Source organism: Onychostruthus taczanowskii, unplaced genomic scaffold, assembly GCF_017590055.1.
Source record: "Onychostruthus taczanowskii isolate IOZ18803 unplaced genomic scaffold, ASM1759005v1 scaffold9, whole genome shotgun sequence".
NCBI lineage: Eukaryota > Metazoa > Chordata > Aves > Passeriformes > Passeridae > Onychostruthus > Onychostruthus taczanowskii.
The window spans coordinates 2,297,882-2,316,065 of record NW_024506993.1 but is presented as its reverse complement, the minus strand read 5'-3'; the positions used below and the strand labels follow the sequence as shown (position 1 = coordinate 2,316,065).

General features: G+C 43.0%; 1 protein-coding gene across 1 annotated transcript in view; it reads left to right on the top strand.

Moving 5' to 3' along the window:
- LOC121347251 (contactin-6-like) overlaps positions 1–18,184 on the top strand; it is an 81,730-nt gene that overhangs the window by 34,149 nt on the left and 29,397 nt on the right. The window contains exons 6-9 of the mRNA XM_041425783.1: positions 5,631–5,815; positions 7,937–8,073; positions 11,904–12,033; positions 13,007–13,157. Of these exons, the coding sequence (XP_041281717.1) occupies positions 5,631–5,815; positions 7,937–8,073; positions 11,904–12,033; positions 13,007–13,157 (603 nt within the window). The remainder of the gene's footprint in view (positions 1–5,630; positions 5,816–7,936; positions 8,074–11,903; positions 12,034–13,006; positions 13,158–18,184) is intronic.

Genomic DNA, 18,184 nt, shown 5'->3' with positions numbered 1-18,184 from the left:
TGGCCCCTGCTATTGTCTGTTTATGTTAAAATCAATTCAGCCCAGCATTTGTTGAGCTGCACCTCTGATCTGCCACAAGCACCGGTGGTTATTATCTCGCTCAGGTTTCAGAACTGCTTTCCCATTATCCATAATTTTCTATATTCACACTGTTAGGCCGCTGGCTCCGACAATGCTGCGGCTGCTGCTGCCTGGGCACTGTGAATAACAGAAATCTTTCATGCTGAAGGCAGATCATAGGCAACCTGCTGGGGTTTTGGGCTGCAAAAGTCTTAAATGAAAGTAGTTTTGTGGTATTTAGAGAAATAGCGTCTCTTTTTCTGTGTGGAACAGCAAATCACACCAATTGGGCCTCGCTCAAAAGGCACTTCCACAGTTCAAATGCAGCTAGGAGAGGCCAGGCTCTTGGCTGAGTTTAAAACTTGGTTTAAAACATCTTAAAAATACCTTTTTTTAACGTGGGGGAGCTCAAGGTCACCCAAATGTGCTCCTGAGGGGCACCCTGGGGTAGGTGCATTCCACACAGATCTGTTGCAAAGCTCTTTTGGCACTTCACGTTAAAATATCACTAAAGATTTTTACAAATCATCTACCACCCTCAGAAATTCTTCTTGTTTTGAGGAAGAGAAGGGGTTAAATAAGAATTTCTCCCTGCAAAGAGGGTTTGGCAGGACGGATCCCAAATGGACAAAGGATTTCGGGCCAGTCCTTGACATTGAACCATATTTTATAGAGCAGACACCACAAATAGAAGATTTTGAAAAGCAAATTAGTGCTCACTCTGATGGGATTATAAAATAAAGTGCAGCTCTCTGATGAATCTAAACAAGCAAAAAACTGCACCTTATACTTAATCCTTTGAAAGAAGGAAATCTGAAATATGAAATAGTGGTTCCACTATTTCAAATCCTGCAGGCTGTGGCAGTTTAATAGAAGAGATGAGACTTTGTGTTCTGCACCAATATTCATTACCATGACAGTGTTTAATATTATGCCAGCATTAAAAGTCCTGGTTTGGATCAAGCTCTATTAATCATGCCATATATCCAAATTATGGTTCCTTGTCTTTCAGGGGATTGAGCACCATGGAAAGAATTATGTTCAGTTGAGTTATACTGTGCTGCTTTCTGTAGATTTCTCTCAAAATAACTTCTTTTTTTTCTGTTGCACAAATAAGAATAGTCTCTGGAATGAAAATAAGTGAAGTAGTTTCCATGTCTGGTGCACATATTTATTAAACTCTGTCTGTGGTTTATATTTTTCTTCATTCCCTTCTCAAAGAAAGGGAAATAATCAGTTCACAATCCCTGCAGATGGGCTGTTGCCAGCTGAGGTTGTAAAAAGCATATGTGAATAACATAAAACAAGATTTCTTTCAACCACAGAATATTCATTTTTCATGGGAAGTTCCCACCTATTCCTCTAAATGTATTCACAGAAGGGTTTTTTCCAACAGCTCTTGGAATAAGTAGATAATCACACAGCTCCAAGGGGGTTCCAAATAACCATTTTTACTAAATTTACATAAAAATCCCAAGCTTCACCTCTGCTATATTCTCAAGTTGTTGATGTAGGAGGCTTTAAAAGGGTCAGTTATGGGATTCTGAAATCCCAGATATGGGGATGACTTTGGGCACCACAAGTGAAGTTTCCAACCCCCCTTTTCCATCCCTGGCCAAAGCAAGGCCTGGATTTGTCCTTCCAGGGATGAGCAGATCCCTCTCACACAGCCCAGGTTGTGCCTCCAGGAGAGTGGCACTCAACACCTTGCAGAAAACTGCTGTTTCCAGGTAATCCATCAGGAGGATCCAAAATTAAATGTTTTAATTATGGTGCTCCTCAGATCCTAATTCTCCCTGGTGTCAGCAGTGATGTGGCTCTCAAAGCTCAGCTCGGGCTCATTTGTCTAACGAACCACAGGCTTCATTATCCCAAATGCAGATTGAATTTCCCTTTGAAGGGCCCCCAGATGCACAGGACAAAAGATGAGGCACGGTCCCAATGCATCATCCCTGCTGAAAAAGGTGAAACCTCCCTCACAGTGTGGGTTCTAATTCTGCAGACAAATTAATTTCGCGTCCGCCGTGACAAGAACTTGTCACCAACCACAAAATATTTTCCATCTCCTTTTCTTTCCCAGTTAGTAACTTATGGTTTTGTGATTCTGCTGCCTGTATGGTGGAATATAAATTAAATTAGTGCTCCTGGATGCTCTGAAGGTTTCAAATAAACTGCAGATTTATGTACTAAGACACTCTCATATTTATGCGCTGTTTTCTTATTTACTCAGGAGAAACCCAGACTTTGTGTATGAAGTGTAATAAATTTGGGAAGTGCACTCATTGTTTCTTCACATACTCAAAACTTTTTAGGCCCAAGCTGTTAATATTTTTAATCTGGTTATTGGAAGGGACTGAAGGACAGAACGACCCATGAGGAGCAGGGCCACCCAAAGCTGCACGGGCAGGCGCTGTTCTGTGCAGCAATGACAGCTCCTGGCCTTCCAGGAATAGGAACATGCAGAACAATCCCACAAAAATTCACATACTGAATTAGGTTCTATACACAATTACCTGCTTCAAAAGGAAAGTTTCACTCCTTAAAGCATCAATTTCTAAATAGATTATTTGTCCCAAAACCCAGTTTACACAAACTGGTTTTATTTTTTTTTTTTTTTAAACCTTGAAAGGTTTCACATGGCCTGAGTAAGAGCTGCTATTAAGAGATTTGGTTAGAAGATGGAAACTAGCAGCAGAAAAAAGTGAAACCAGCCAAAACCTCCTGTTTTCTGTAAAATACAGTGACTGAAGATGCTGGGACTTCTGTAGCAATGAGGCATCAATGAAAAAATGCAGATATTCTCTAGGAAGGTCCATCCCATGGAATTGGCTGAGTTATGGACCCTGCCAGATTCTGCTCCGTTACCTGTAGCTCAGGTGGAGCTGCTGTCCTGACACAGGAATTCCTCCTCCTGATAAAACCCAGTCTGCCTGTCAGGAGAACAAAGTGCAGTTAACTATTTATTGTCTTTAAACACAGCAAAGCTGATGAGCTCCGAGGTTTCTCTGTCCTCCTGCTCTGCTGACATCAGGAGTGAGTGTCAAACACCCTCTTGTTGGGCCAAAAAGAAACTGAGCTTACCTTGAGACATCCCCAAGGATGTGATTAAAATCTGCAGTGTGGAGAAGGAGATCAGGGGAGCACCTTCTGCTCAAACCTTGGCCAAGCTGACAGAAGGGCCTCTTTCCTACCTAGCACTGCCTCTGGCCTTGGTGTCAGCACAGAATTCCCTTGCTCATGAACAACCAGAGCTGAGAGAAAACAAACGGCTGAGAGAATACGAAATATGGAGATGAATCTCTTTCAGGTGGCAGAATGCATCTAATTATTGGTTTTTTTCTCCCATATGGCTGCTGGTTCCTTTTAATCTCTTTGTTATAAAAAAAAATAAAATTAAATCCAGAAGAGACGCCTTTAAAGCAAGCAGTTAAACGCTGCTGGCATTCTGCAGGCTGCTGCTGCTGCACAGTTGCTGCTTCCCCAGTGTTGAATATGCAGGAGGATCTGAAGAGCCAGCCATGCTCTCCTTGCTGTGGATCGATCCCAGCCAGGCTGGGAAGCTCCCCTGGCTGTTTTCCTGCCTGGAGCACGGCAGTCGTGAGCCAGGCTCGGTCCGCACTAGAGCTGTGCTCCTTTTAAACAGCCAAAAGTACCTTGCTTTATAACAACTGAATAAATAACTGAATAAATGACTGAATAAACAACTGAAACTTACTTGCTGGAGAGAAATCCTGCAGGAATGCTGGTGTGCAGCATCAGTCTGGAGGAAAGAAGGCTCGAGGGAAGCCTTGTTGTTCTCTAAAAACACCTGGAGGGAGCATGAGCCAGGTGGGGATGGGCTCCTCTGACATGACAACAGCCTCCAGCTGCACCACGAGTGGTTTGGGTTGGATTTTAAGAAAAATTGGTTCATTGAAAAAGCAGAGAAACATTGAGGTTCTGGAGTCACCAGCTCTGGAAGGCTTCAAACCACGAGTAGATGTGGCACCTCCTGGTATGGTTTAGAGAGCAGGTGGAAGGTTGGACTTGATGATCTTGGAGGTCTTTTCCAGCCTGAATGAACCTGTGGTTCTGTGCCAAGGTTTCTGGAGGAGAAAGCACCTTTTAACAATTCACTCAGGAAAAACACCCTTATAAATTCCCTAGGAAGAAATGGTATTAAAGAACATCTGAAATAGCTTTTGGTCTTGTTGGAAAGGACAGCTAATAAAGGTGGTGGTGACAGTGGCTGTTGTCCAGAAAGTTCTGGAATTTTTTTAGAACTTGAAACAAAATGGGGAAAAGTAGAATAAAATCTCAGTTTTTCTTTGCAGCCCTTTGACTGGGTAACAGTATCTGACATGTCCCAGTCACTCCTGTTTGTAGGAAATTGTTCAGAGAACTCACATTTCTCCCAACTCTGGTTCTTCTTGCTCAGAAGAAAGTTGTGAACATCAGACACACAGAGTCAAAATGAAGAAATCAGGCCCAAACTTCCTGAATTATTAAGAAATTAATCCATTCTGTATTTGTGACTTGATTTCTTTGTTCAATAAACAAGGACTTGAACTTGAATAATTTAGGGTGCGAGCAGTTACAGTCTGCTAAAAAGGAATAAATCCTTTGTAAGTCAGCACTGCAGGCAGAGACCTTGGAGACTGGAAACAAGGACTTGTAACTTCCATGAAAGTTGTGTTTTCAGTTGCTGTGGATGTTATTTCCAGTAGAAAAGAAGTCAGCATTTAGCCAAAGCCCCTGTAAAAAAACTCAAAATTTAATTTGTTAGAAAAAGCAACTTATTTCAGTTTGCAGAAACAGCCAACAACTGTGAAATCCATGACTATTAATATTTCAAAGTGTTTTGGTGACATAATAGATCATGAAAGTGAGGCTCCTATGGCTTGTGATATTACCAGAAATCCAAGATGTATTTATAGCTGCCTTCACTGTTTTGTGTTGTATGGGATACATTGATCCAAATATAAATGAAAATGATAAAAAGCTTCAAAAACATGAAAAAAGAAATATTCTTTTTTTTGTCTCTATCTCTTTCCAGCCTCAATGTTTTGTTCTTTCTTCTCCTCACTCAATTCTCTGTCTGCTCTCTTCTACCTTGGCTCCTGTTTTTTATATTTAGATTTATTGGTATTTTTAGATCTTTTGAAATCTCAGCCAATATTTCCTATTTTGGGGTATGAAAATGCCTTTAGTGCTACAGGGAATTTGTTTGCTGGGAGAACCAGTCAATAATTCAGAACTTCTGTGGTGTTTGTTTGTACTTGCAAAGTCATTGCTTCAGTGTCACAGGGCTTAAAAACAGGTTTGAGCCCCAAGAGTTACTAAGGGGAAAACACAAACTGGCCTAAGGAAAAATCATAGAATAGACTGAGGATTTCATCCCACTTTGGACCCGTGCTCCTAAATAAATTGGACATGCTATAAAATCTCAGTTTTATATAAACCTCTGTATGTCATGCTTAGGAATTATTTCTTTTTAAAATTATTGCTACTCTCAAGAAAGGATTTTACATTCTTTTTCCTCTGCTGTAACCAATGCTATCTCTTTTTCTCCAATAAACACAATTCTTTAGTCCTGTCCCAAGTATTAGCTGGAAGAGGTCTGATGGAAACTCCTTGGCAAAGAAAATCCAGCACAACAGGACTGGGGGAGTTCTTGAAATCCCCAATGTTGAGCAGGAAGATGAAGGTTCCTACGAGTGCATCGCAGCAAACACCCGAGGAATAAATATTGCAAGAGGTCAATTACTTGTCTATGGTAAGCAGATTAAGTGAATTTTGGTTTTTAATGAAGAGCAGGGTGGAGTTCTGCTGCATTGTGCAGATGAAGTCTCTCAGCCCCTTCCTGGAGGTAGAAAGTGCATGTCAGGTTAAGATGATTAAAAACTGATTGGGGGCTCTCAGTGACCTTCACTGAGTTACAGCCTCAGCAAATAGAGATATTTTACATCAAAGCTCGGATTGGAAGCGTGGGAAGTTGGTAATAAAAGGCAGAGAGGAATCCCTGTGCAGGTGTGTGAGACATGAAAGGCAGGCAGGGATCAGTGTCCAGCAGAGATGAAGGGCAGGGAAGGATTTGCTCTGTGGCAGTGAACGTGATTTCACCTCCTGCTGTCCCATAAACACACGAGGACAAAGCACAGGGAACTCATCCCATTCCTCCCTGTCCTTCCAGCTTGGCTAAAAGTGGAGAATAACCTGGGAATGTTCTCCCTTGCCCTGTCCCTTGCTGTGGGCATTGGTTCCCTGCAGTCCCAGTCCCACGGGATGGTCCCTCATGGCCAGGGTGAGTGATGTCTCTTTAGTGGAACTCTTCACACCCAGGGAAAGCAACACATTTGGACAGGAATAAGAGGAGAGTTCTTTTCTTTACCTCATAAATCTTTCAAAGGAGAACGCAAAAAAAAAAAGAAAATGAAACATAACAGCAAGGAGAAAAAAAAAAATCACAGCAAGCGAGACTGAGCCTCCAGTTAACATCTGTTGAGAAGACTCTGGCAAGTATTTTCCTTTTTTTTGTAAGTAAATCTCTTCTAATGAAGAGATGCAGGCTTTGCTGATAAGCTACCAGGCTCCTGCAGCCATGGCTAATATCAAGATATATGCCAGGAATAGAACAGTCTGCTGCTGGTTTAAATATTTCATTATTTCCTTGCTTTCAGGGGGTAGATTTTGCTCTTGTTGCTCACTAATTTTTTTCACCATGTCAATCAAGCAGTTCCATTAAAATTAAGTTCAGTAGATTACCTGGCCGTGATTGATAACAGCACAAGCAATTATAAAATTATGATCAGTTAATTCAATCTAAAACAATGTGCTTATTAACTGTGCTTTGTACATTAATTAATAGCTGTTCATAGAGCAATGTATAAACAGCACTCATGAAGCCTTGGCATGAGGTTTTTTTGTCATATTAGGAGTGTGCTGGTGAATTATCTCTGTAATTGATTTCCTCTTGCTCCTTTTCTGTTCTCTGGGGGTTTTCCTCTATAGGAAGGCTGTCTCCAAAAAAACAGAGATTCTTTCCTGGACACTGCTTTTTATGTGATCCCTCCTGAGAGCAGTAAAAATTAAATGTAATTAGAATGCTTTTAAGCAGGGTGAACTCTGTCCTTAAAGGATCTTTGAGCACCTAAAGGGGTTCCAGGAGAGCTGGAGAGAGACTTTGGATAAGGGATGGAGAAACAGGACACAGGGAATGGCTTCCACTGCCAGAGGGCAGGGCTGGATGGGAGATTGGGGGAAATCACTCCCTGTGAAGGTGGGGAGGGACTGGAATGGAATTCCCAGAGCAGCTGTGGCTGCCCCTGGATCCCTGGAAATGTTCAAGGTCAGGTTGTACATTGGGGTTTGAAGCAGCCTGGGACAGTGGAAGGTGTCCCTGCCATGGAATGAGGTGTTATTTATTCTCCCCAGGTGTCACCTCTAACCAGTCAACATTCAGCTCTAAATGCCAACCTTCCCAAGGGAATTCCTGCTCAGCTCAGCCCTTGAGGCTCAGTTGTTTACAGAGCTCCTGGGTGGTTCCTGCAAATTCTGCTTTTACACCTCAGTGAATTCCTTTAGAGGAAGACTTTACAGAAATGACATGTCTTGGTGCTTTCCTGATTTCAGGCATCTAAAATTACCATTTCTGCACATTTTGGCCATAAAAATGGATAAAATCTCAACCAAAGTCCCTACCCATGAACCACCTGATTTTCCCAAGCTTGCCCCAAAGTTTAATGCCAGGGAATTGTTGTACAGAATTCTCCTGCAGTATAATGAAAATGTGTTGAACAGCTATTAATTAGCCCTGCTCAATTCATTAATTAATGGCAGCATACCTCAAGCGAAATCACTTTTCTCCTGCTTAAAATGCTTTGCATATTCTTTTCAGCACCCCCTGAATGGGATAAAAGAATCCAAAATACCTTTCTGTCTCTCTATGACAGTTTATTTTGGGAATGTAAGGCAAGAGGAAAACCAAGCCCTTCCTACAGCTGGTTAAAAAATGGCCAGCCCCTCATGTCAGAGGTAAGATTCCTGTCTCATTTGATTTCTTCCTCAACTTTTCTTTTGTTTGTTTGTTTTTTTCATTATTTAGTCATTATATTAATTTCATAATATATTAATTAAGTTTCCAAAAAATAGGTAAAGATTAATATATCAAAATAAATATAATAGCACGAACTCTTCACAACACAGAGCCTCAATTCTTGGACTTCATCTTTATTGGAAATGTATGAAATTGCAGTTTAGAGAGAGAGAAACACCAATTTCTTCATGTGAATTATCTAATTGCTATAAGATATGGCTGTAGGTATAGAAAGGCTTAAAAATATGAATTATAATTGGTGAAAGAATCATTAAATACATTTGTAGACATAATCTGCAGTTTTGGAGAACTGGTAGGATGCCAAAGGACTGGAAAAGGATTCCAGAGCTAGAATTGCAAAATGCTCAGTGTTGAATTGCACTTTTCTTCTGTTTCTGTTCCAAATCAGTAGCTGGGTGGACCTTTGGTCTCGTGCAGAGTGCTGCTCTCCTGCTGAGTTAATACTTTACCTGAATTAATCAGTCAGCTCTGAAAATCAGCTAATTTTGAGGGTGATATTTTCTGGGCTTTGTAGCAGGATGATCCAAAGAAAGCCACGTAAAGGCAAAAGGAGGAGCTGGGTAAATGCAAAATGTCACTTGAAAGGACCAAGTGGAAAGGGAAGTAGGAGAGCAGGAGGAGAGGGGAAGTTTGGAGCTCAAACACTTGAGAGCCACCTTCAGATCCTTCATCAGCCAGGTCTTGAGAGCCCAGCTTCCAGGCACAATCCCTGCATTCCTGGGAGGCCAGGCTCCATCCATCCTCCAGCCTTCAGCTGGTGGCACCCTCATGGAGAAGGACTTCTGTGATAAGAAGCTCTTTGCATTCTGCTGAGACCATTTCCCTTTTTTTTATTTTTTTTTTTTAAATTTTTTTTGGAGCTTCCATCCAGCATCTCTGGGGCACACAATGGCTCATCTGTGAGGCATTTTCACTTGGATGGGAAAAAAAAAAAATCTGTGATTAATTCCGGCCTAGCAAGAGCACATACAGGAGAATTTCCAAAACATATGGGCTAAATCAGCACCTGCTGGGCTGCAGAACCAGCATTTATTTGATTTAGTTGCACTTATTTTAAGTAGTTGGAGTGGGGTCCAATCTTCCATATAATTTTCTGCTGGATCAGTCCTAAACAGAGCCAACCTGCATCTGGGGAAAATAGCCAGAATTTACCTGGACTGCAATTTTTCTGAGCCTGCTCATTGTAGTCATTGTCACCTTTTTCTGAGCAAGATTATCTTGTTTCTCTCTCTTTGAAGGCAGCAATATTTAGAGTCTGTCACTCTTCAATTGCAGCGTTTCAATAAAGAGGAATGAAACGCTCACAGACACGTTTTCAAGCAGCATTTTCACAGTACTTACAGTGTGCTGTAAATGCAATTCTTCAGGCAACAAAGTGCTGGATGTTATTGCTCAATGGACAGAATGGACACTTTGGAGGGGAAAGTACAAGGGAGATGTAATAAAATATTCAGTTTGTCGCAGCACCCTGCGTGTCGGAATTCTCCCAGGAAGAATAACATCCAGATGCTTTTCACCCTGGGGTTGATTCTGATTGTCTCCTCTTTGTCAAAGCTCTCTGCCTGACCACCTGGCTGGTCACCCCAGCATCCTCCCTGCTCCTGTACACGGTGTGCTTTATTCTTCCCTTTGTCTGCGCAGCTCAAAAGGGCCGGCAGAGAAGGGTGGGGAATTTGGGATGAGGATGGAACACGAGCCTTGCTTCAGAGAGGGGGTTTTGTATTCAAAGGATGTTTGTAAAAATAGAATGCATTGAGAGGATAGCAAACAGCCTGGAGGTAAAACTAAGTATGCAAAAGATATCTGTAGCGAGAGCCTCGGAAAAAATTATCAGAGGCTAAGTAATGTAATGTTGTTAATTAGTTTGCCACACACCAGCCTTGCAGCCCCAGGCTGTGCTCTCATCACATTTCCAAGCTAAACAAGCTTGGGCTGGGTCAGTTCAGGGTTGGGAGACCTCCAAGGAAAAGCTGGGGTGTTGGAAAACATGCCCTGGATGTGTGTGCTGACCCCAGAACCCCCCGAGGCCTGGGCTGGTCCCAGCAGGAAAGGGGGGATCCTGATCCTGCCCCTCCCAGGTGAGAGCCCACCTGCAGAGCTGCCCCAGCCCTGGCCCAGCACAGGGAGCAGCTGGAGCTGCTGCAGAGAGCCCAGAGGAGGCTCCAGGGGGATCAGGGGATGGAGCAGCTCTGCTGGCAGGAAAGGCTGGCACAGCTGGCATTGTTCACCTGCACAGGAGAAGCTTTGGGCTGAGCTCAGGGTGGCCTTGCAGGGCATGAAAGAAAGATGGAGAGAGAGTATTTACAAGGGCCTGGAGTGACAGCACACAAGGAATGGCTTCAAACTGACAGAGAGTGAGTTTAGATGGGATGTTGGGAAGGAATTCCTGCCTGTGGGGGTTCTGAGGCCCTGGCACAGGGTGCCCAGAGCAGCTGGGGCTGCCCCTGGATCCCTGGCAGTGCCCAAGGCCGGGTTGGACACTGGGGCTGGAGCAGCCTGGGACAGTGGAAGGTGTCCCTGCCATGGCAGGGGATGGAAGTTTTAAGATCCCTCCAACCCAACCCATTTCAGGATTCTATGAGAGATGTTCAGCACTTCACAAATCCATTTGAGACGCTTGTGGCTGTTCATCAAACACTGGAGTGCATCCCCTAACTGTGCACTCCAAACTCCTCCATTCCTGCTCCAGAGGCAGGAGAGCCAGGCTGAATGAGTAGCAGCATCCTCCCCGTGATATCTGCTGTTCCAGCTTGCACTTGGTGATGGGATTTATGTTCCCCCTGGGTATCTTCCAAACTCATCTGTTTGGGGGAATGTTTTTGGGTTTTTTTTCTCCTCCTCAGTGCTCCACTTTGCTGTACAGTTCTTATTGTCTCCAGAGGGTAGTAATTGTAAAATCACAAGATATTTAGCTTTAAGTTATGATTGCAGCATGAAACAGGCTTTTTTTTTTTTTTTTCTGTTTTCCAAAGCAGAGCAAGTAAAACTTCTTTTAATACACCAAATTCCAAGCTCTGGTCCAAATATACCCACTGTGCAGCTGCCTCTATTTCAGCAGAATTGCTGAAAAAAGTTGGTGTGTGTAGAAATCCAGGCCTGGAGGAGGCACTTGCTCTCCCCATGCTCTGAGCAGCTGCCTGGGGCTTTCTAAGTGGAATTTAAGTGTTGGCTTTCAGTAGAGCTTTTCCAGTGGCTCATTTTTCTGTGACTCAGGGTGTGAGGATGTTCAAAATGTTCCTGTTATTGGAGCACCTCTGTCTCCTGTGGAGCTTTTCTGATTACCTGGGATTAACACCATCAGATTTATCTGATGGGATGATGAAATAATGTTCCACCAGCCAGGGATGAGGCGCTGCCTCTCAGCATCCAGGTGGAAGATGCTCCAGGCTCCCAGTGTGGAGCATGCCTACAGGGAGCTCCCTCTGTGCCACCTTCATGGAGAAGGCTAATGACAGATTCCCAGCTCAGCAGTGCAGGGAAACACATGGAAAACCTGGACAAACCTGCCCAAATCTACTGCTGCAACATGTGCCTGGATTTCCTGAACAGATGGAAAACCTCAGAGGGCTGGAAATACCAAACATCACCACACAGAGAGGTGCACATCCCATTTCTGATGCACCCATCCTCATTGCTCCCAAGAAAACAACATTTCTGCTTCTGAATTCTGATCAGGTGCATCACTGTGATACTAAAAAACCTTTTATTTGGTCACTCATTGGTTTTGTCAATGTTTTTCTCTAATCAGGAAAGAATTCAAATAGAAAATGGGACTCTCCTCATCCCCATGCTGAATCTGTCAGACTCAGGCCTCTATCAGTGTGTGGCAGAAAATAAATATGACACCATTTATGCCAATGCTGAGCTGAGGGTGATCGGTGAGTAAATGTCACTAAAATGTGCAGGTACCAGTAAAAAGGACACTTGTTGAAAAAAACCCTGAATTTAACAAAAGAGGAGATGAAACCTGGCAGTTCAAACCTGATATTTCTTTGCTTTTCACACACATGGAAATGTGGTTTTTTTTTGTTAAATTCCATGGTTTGTTTGGGAAAAGAATCTAATCCATGTATGATGGTTTTTTTATTATCACATATACACCAGTTTAATGAATGCTGTTTCTTGCTTAGTTTGAGTTATTAATAGTTATTCTGCAGGTTTTTAAAGTTATTTCAGAAAACAGGGGAAATAGTTTTAGCTATAAACAAAGAGAATATGGCAAATATGGACATAAACAAGAAACACGGAACAAGGAATCTCATTAACAATAACCAGAGATGAACATGAATGGAACTTGCTCATATGTTGTAAACGTGTTCTGTTCTAGACTTCAAAATGTAAAGTTTGCTCAACAACCAAATATCAGTTAGGCTGGTAAAACACAGACTTCAGGAGCACCCAATGTCTTGTGTGTTCTCCTTCTCCAAGAGTGAATTTTCACATAAACTGCTGGAAAAATAAACATATTTTCAGAAAACAGAGTAGGTTTCTGAAAAGAAAGCCAGAGTAGAACTGTGCTTGTGACAAAATTCTGCAGATGAATATATGGGCTGGATCAGGAGTGTGAGGTTTATCCTGCTTGGGACTCTTGTTTTCCATCATGGATAGACCAGTTCTCCCAGTCTCCAGATTCCCTCAGGAAAGTTTGTCACAGCACACTGTTCTAGGTAGACAGCTTTAGAAACAGAATTGGAATTCCTTGGTACTTAGATGCATTTTTATTGTTAGATTTAGATTTACTTTTGCAGAAATCTAAAAACCAAAACAATCATTGAATCCTATGGCTGAACTCAAAGAGAAGAATTTGGCAAGTTCGTTTAGTAACACCTCTTCTTCCTTCTCTCTCCTTAGCTGCAGCCCCCGATTTTTCCAGAAGCCCCGTGAAGAAGCTGTCTGTTGTTCAGGTTGGAGGAGAAGTTACAATCAGTTGTAAACCCAGTGCTTCTCCCAGAGCTGCTGTTTCCTGGAGAAAGGGCTCGGAGGTTCTGCGCCAGAACAAAAGGTATGGGCAGCAACCAGCAATTGGCCTGCTGAATTTTCTCTGTTTTGACAACATTTAAAGCTGCTTGAAGCCCAGCTGGCTCAGGGATGCTTTTGGCAGCTCGCTGATGGGAATGCCAGAGGCCTCTTTGTCTTTAGGGTGGCCGTGGAGCTCTGTGGGTGCAAAGCGGGGCCGGAGCGAATCCCCGCGGGCGATGATCGCATGATCCGTATGTTTGTGCTCAGCAACACTTAATCCATGGCCAGCCACGGGCTGGAGGGAATCAGCTTCACGAGGAGACAGCCAGGGAGGTGGGATGTGCCCCCAGGCTAGGGCAGAATTGCTGTGCAGCTGTACAGGCTGTACAACAACCCCCGGCCTCCCGGCCTGTCGCTCTGGTTCAGGCAGGCCTGAGCCGCTGGCCCAGCACTGACACGGCCTCACCAGCTACTTGGGGTAGGTGGGATTTGGGGAGGGTTAATTCCTCATTGCTGAGCTGCCAGCAAGCATCTCCATTATTGCATTTCAATGCCCTCAGGCACAGCGTGGAAACCCAGGGCACAGGGAATATTTCTCTGTCTGCTCTGGGGTGCCCTGACCCCCAGGGAGCACTGACTCTGAGCCTCATTCATGGAGAAAGTTTCCTAGACTTCAAGATGGACCAGATCCCACAAAAGTGTGAAATGGATTATAGAGAGTAGTGTAGGTGTAACACTTGGTGAGAAATTTAGGTTTGGGGATTTTTAGTATGTTGTGGATGGAAGCAAGATGGACGGTACAGGGTGTTGTTGCCCTGGGTTTCTTCTTCATGCTGCTTCTTCCTTCTTCTTTGTGGGTTGGGTGGCATTTTGTAATTGGGCAGAAAATCCACACTGTGGGCTCTTTGGGATCAGTTATTGGGTTAAAAGGGAAAATAATCTAGGTGTCAGTTCTTAATTGGATAGTTTAAAGACCTTGTACCAAGAGATTGTTGGCCATTTTGTGCCTTCTAATGAAAAGCTTCAGAACTCACAGCAGTGAGACTGTTTTACTGATAAGAAACAATAAACACCTGAGGCCCAACATGAACTACAGTCTCAAGTGCCTTCAGACCAGACCCAGAGAAACCAAAAGCACAGGGTGGGATTGTTGGGGTGGACAATCCCCATGGAGTTGGACTCCATAATCCCTCTGGATCCCCTTCCAGCTCAGGCTTTTCCATAATTCTATAATTCCACACTAATGAAAATTAAATGGGAGAATGAAAGGGTCTTGCTGACAGAAATTAGGGATATTGTATGCAACATACAGGCCTGAGGATATTTCCATACACAAATGGAGACAGATGGATGAAATGGGCAGCAGTGTCTTCAGAAGTGCTGAGAATGTCTGAGAGTCCTTCTCAGCATCTCTTTCAGTTCACAAATATAACAGCAACCCTCTCTTGTCACCTTCTGTTGTCAGCCTTTGAAATCTATAATCAGTAATTCATGAAGCTCTGGCAACTGAGCACCAGATTTTCACACAGGACCACTTCTCAACAAGGTTACTTTGGGTCACATCAGACTTAAAATGATGACAATTCTCTAAAGCATTATCCCAAACTGTGACACACAGAATTGTTTCCCTATGCCACACTGCAGGAACGCACAATAGAGATAAATCACAGGAGTATTTATGACAGAAGGTGCAAATCTGAGAATTTTACATAGGTGCTGCCAATGGAACAGAGAAATTTGGGTGAGCAATCCATCCTATGGCCATAGAGAACTTTCCAATGGCTTTTCCCCCCTTCAACAGTGGCCATTTTGTTTTCATTTTAACCGCTCATGATGGAAAACACTTTTCTAACCAGTGTTTAATCAAAACTTTATTTGTCTTTTGATTGTATTTTGATTGTATTGCCTATTCCAGAGGCTGAACTAAGCCTGGATCTTGAGGTTCCACTACTCTGATATTCCCCACCTGATTTACTGATAAAAGAAATATTTACACACTCCGTACAGTATTTACTTGTGCTCCTGTATTAATTTACTAACAATAATTCCGAGCACACTGTAATTTCTGAGTATCCCAGAAGGCTCCTGCTGCTGGGCACGAGCAAATAACAGGAGCAGGATTTACAAAGGAGACAGAGAGTTTAAAATCTCTGCATGCACATTATTGCCAATGTGGCCACTGGTGCAAAGTGGAATTTATGAGGCTGTTTGATTATTAAATGACAAACTGGCTAATGCTGTGGTTTAAAAAGGGTGGGAAATAAATCAGCAGTACAGTGTTAGTCCAGAGATCTCCCTGACACAAAACAAAATGAAATAAGGGTTTGTGTGGCTGTAAAGTACATGGCTAATTAAAGTGCTGGAATTACACATAAAAAGAGAGGGAACATGGCCTGCCTTTCTCCACAGATATGATTAAACCCTGACAAAGCCTATTTCTGCTCTCATTTTATCGTGCTGCAATTATAACCTTTATGGGCTCTTTTATTGGCCTTTTCTAAAATATTTGGTAGGGTTATAGTTGCTAAAAAAAGGAAAAACCAATCCCTTACAGTTCTGGCAGTCGAACTGTGATGGGCTCATTCTTAAATAAGTCAGATCATGCAGCTGCTTTTAAATTATTTAGACAAATTTAATCTTTTGTTAACAAAATAGGGAAACCAGACCTATTCCACCCAGAGGGGGAAGAATATTCCTTCATTTTCATCCTTTTCCTTTCACTCCTGATAATAGTTTATTCCTGATAGTCCTGAATAAGTGGCAACCACTCTCCCTGATCAGCTGAACTCTTGATATCACAGGAGAACTTTCCTTTGTTTAAATTCAGTTTCTAAGTGTGTAAAGAGAAGTGTGCTAAATAGGAGCACTAATTATTAGATTTCTCTATTAATAGATACACAATTAATTATTTTTAATTAGATTTCTTCTGAGTTCTTGAGGTAATTTTTAAGTTTACAAAGCTGCAGTATTTGGGTCCCTGCTCTCTAAAAAATACCTTAGAATTTTTTGAAGGGTAATTTTCTGCATTTCTTGCTGGGGTTCAGCAGTGCAGGTGCTCAGCCCTCAGTCCCCTCTTCAGGGCAGAGTTTTCTCCAGCCCCACTTGTCTTTCCCATCCTTTCTGTGGCTCAGGCCCACCACTGCTCAGCTCTTCAGCAGCTTGTCTGCTCTCATTTCTGTAAAACACTTCATTGCACTTGAAGCACACATGTAAATCCTGCGGAAAATGCCAAAATAATGTTTTTTTAAATGTTAGATGGTGAAATAAAGCCTGAACATACCAGTACCAGATCTCTTTATTGCTCCCAGCCCTCTCCATTAAGTGTTTCCCTTCCAAATTTTCAGCAATAACTCCATTCCACCCTTACTGGCAGGGCTCAGGCCCTGAGTAATGGGATTTATCCATAGTCCATGATGCTGGTACCTGAGAGAGGGAATTCCAGGTTATCAGCTGCAGGAATCCAAGGGAAATCCCAGAGCTGGCTCCTCCTGGCTGGTTTTCCCTGCTCCCTCCTCATGTGGTATCCACCAGTTCAGCTTCAGGTGCTCTCTTGGGAAATTATCCTTCTTCTTTGGGTCAAAATCTGCAGAAATGGGGTTTGGGGAGCAATGCCACTTCTGCAGGGGACAGCTGTTTGACCTTTGTGGAATAAAGAACTTTTGCTGGTGTGTGCTGTGGGTTTCAGCTCAGCGTAGCAAGGAAACACAACAAAACCTCATCTTTGTGCTCCAAACTCCCTTCCCGTGGAGTCTGACACAGATTTCAGCTATTTTCATGTGTGTCACATCCTCAGTGCGTGCAACAGGAGCTTTCTTCATCTCTCTTCTCGCTTCTATCCCCTCGTATCCAACTGAGGAAACAGAAGAGAAGAAAGGAACAATTCATATATTAAATAAAGCAAATTTTCATGTCTAGACACCAATCTCATCACAAATGTCTGTCTTCGTGCCTTCAGTGAATTCAGATTTGGGACTCTCATGGAAAACTTATTTTACAAAAATTCCTTTTGATGGAAGCATTTTAGTGAAAGGGAATTTGCTTTGCCAGAGAGAGGTGCTATTCCCCCAGCCTGGGCTGAGCATCCCCAAGCACTGCAGAGAATGCATGGAAACATATGGGATTCACTTCACTCGGAATTTCAATGAGGAGAGCTGAGGGAAAACTGAGAAATGAGGTAGGCTGGAAGAATGCATTAGTCATATACAGCACTTTCCATGCATTAATAATCAGTAATAAGCAAATATTCATAATTTAAATTGTTTTTGGGGGCCCAGGCAAGAAGTACATTTAGAGATCATAAAATATGCTCAATACTTGTTGGCTCCAAGTCTTGCTTGTAGGACACAGCTCAGTCCCAGCTCTGTGAAGGATGGGAATGGATCCTCTGCCATAAATACAGCTGGTGAATTCTGTGTCCTGTGGCACACTTGGTTTTGGTGTTTTACACTCAGGTTATTGCCATCACTCAGAGGAAATGTGGGAAAATAATGAGGGGGGAAACTGCATTTCAACAACACTGTGGAAAGTGAGTGGAGCAGATGTTGGGATGGGTGGGGGAATTGTCTGGGAATTCCTGCAGTATCTGGGAACGGCTGAGTTCCTGCAGTATCTGGGAATTGCTGAGTTCCTGCTGTATCTGGGAACTGCTGAGTTCCTGGAGTATCCGGGAATTGCTGAGTTCCTGCTGTATCTGGGAACTGCTGAGTTCCTGGAGTATCCGGGAATTGCTGAGTTCCTGCTGTATCTGGGAACTGCTGAGTTCCTGGACTATCCGGGAATTGCTGTGCTCCTGGAGTATTTGGGAATTGCTGAGTTCCTGGAGCTGCCCCTTGGAGCCCAGGCTGGAGGAGTTCTCCTGCTGCCAGGGGAACAGCCAGGACCCAGCAGGTTTCCTTAGGATCTGTTCTCCCACCACCCTCTGGGCCACCCCTTGCTTGTGTTTTCCTTTTGCTCCTCCACTGATCACAGCCAAATTCCAAAAACAGGAGCATTTTAACACATTTAAACTTTTTTTTTTTTTTTTTTTTTTTTTTTTTTTTTTGAAAAAAAGATTTTTTTTGTTTTTGGGGG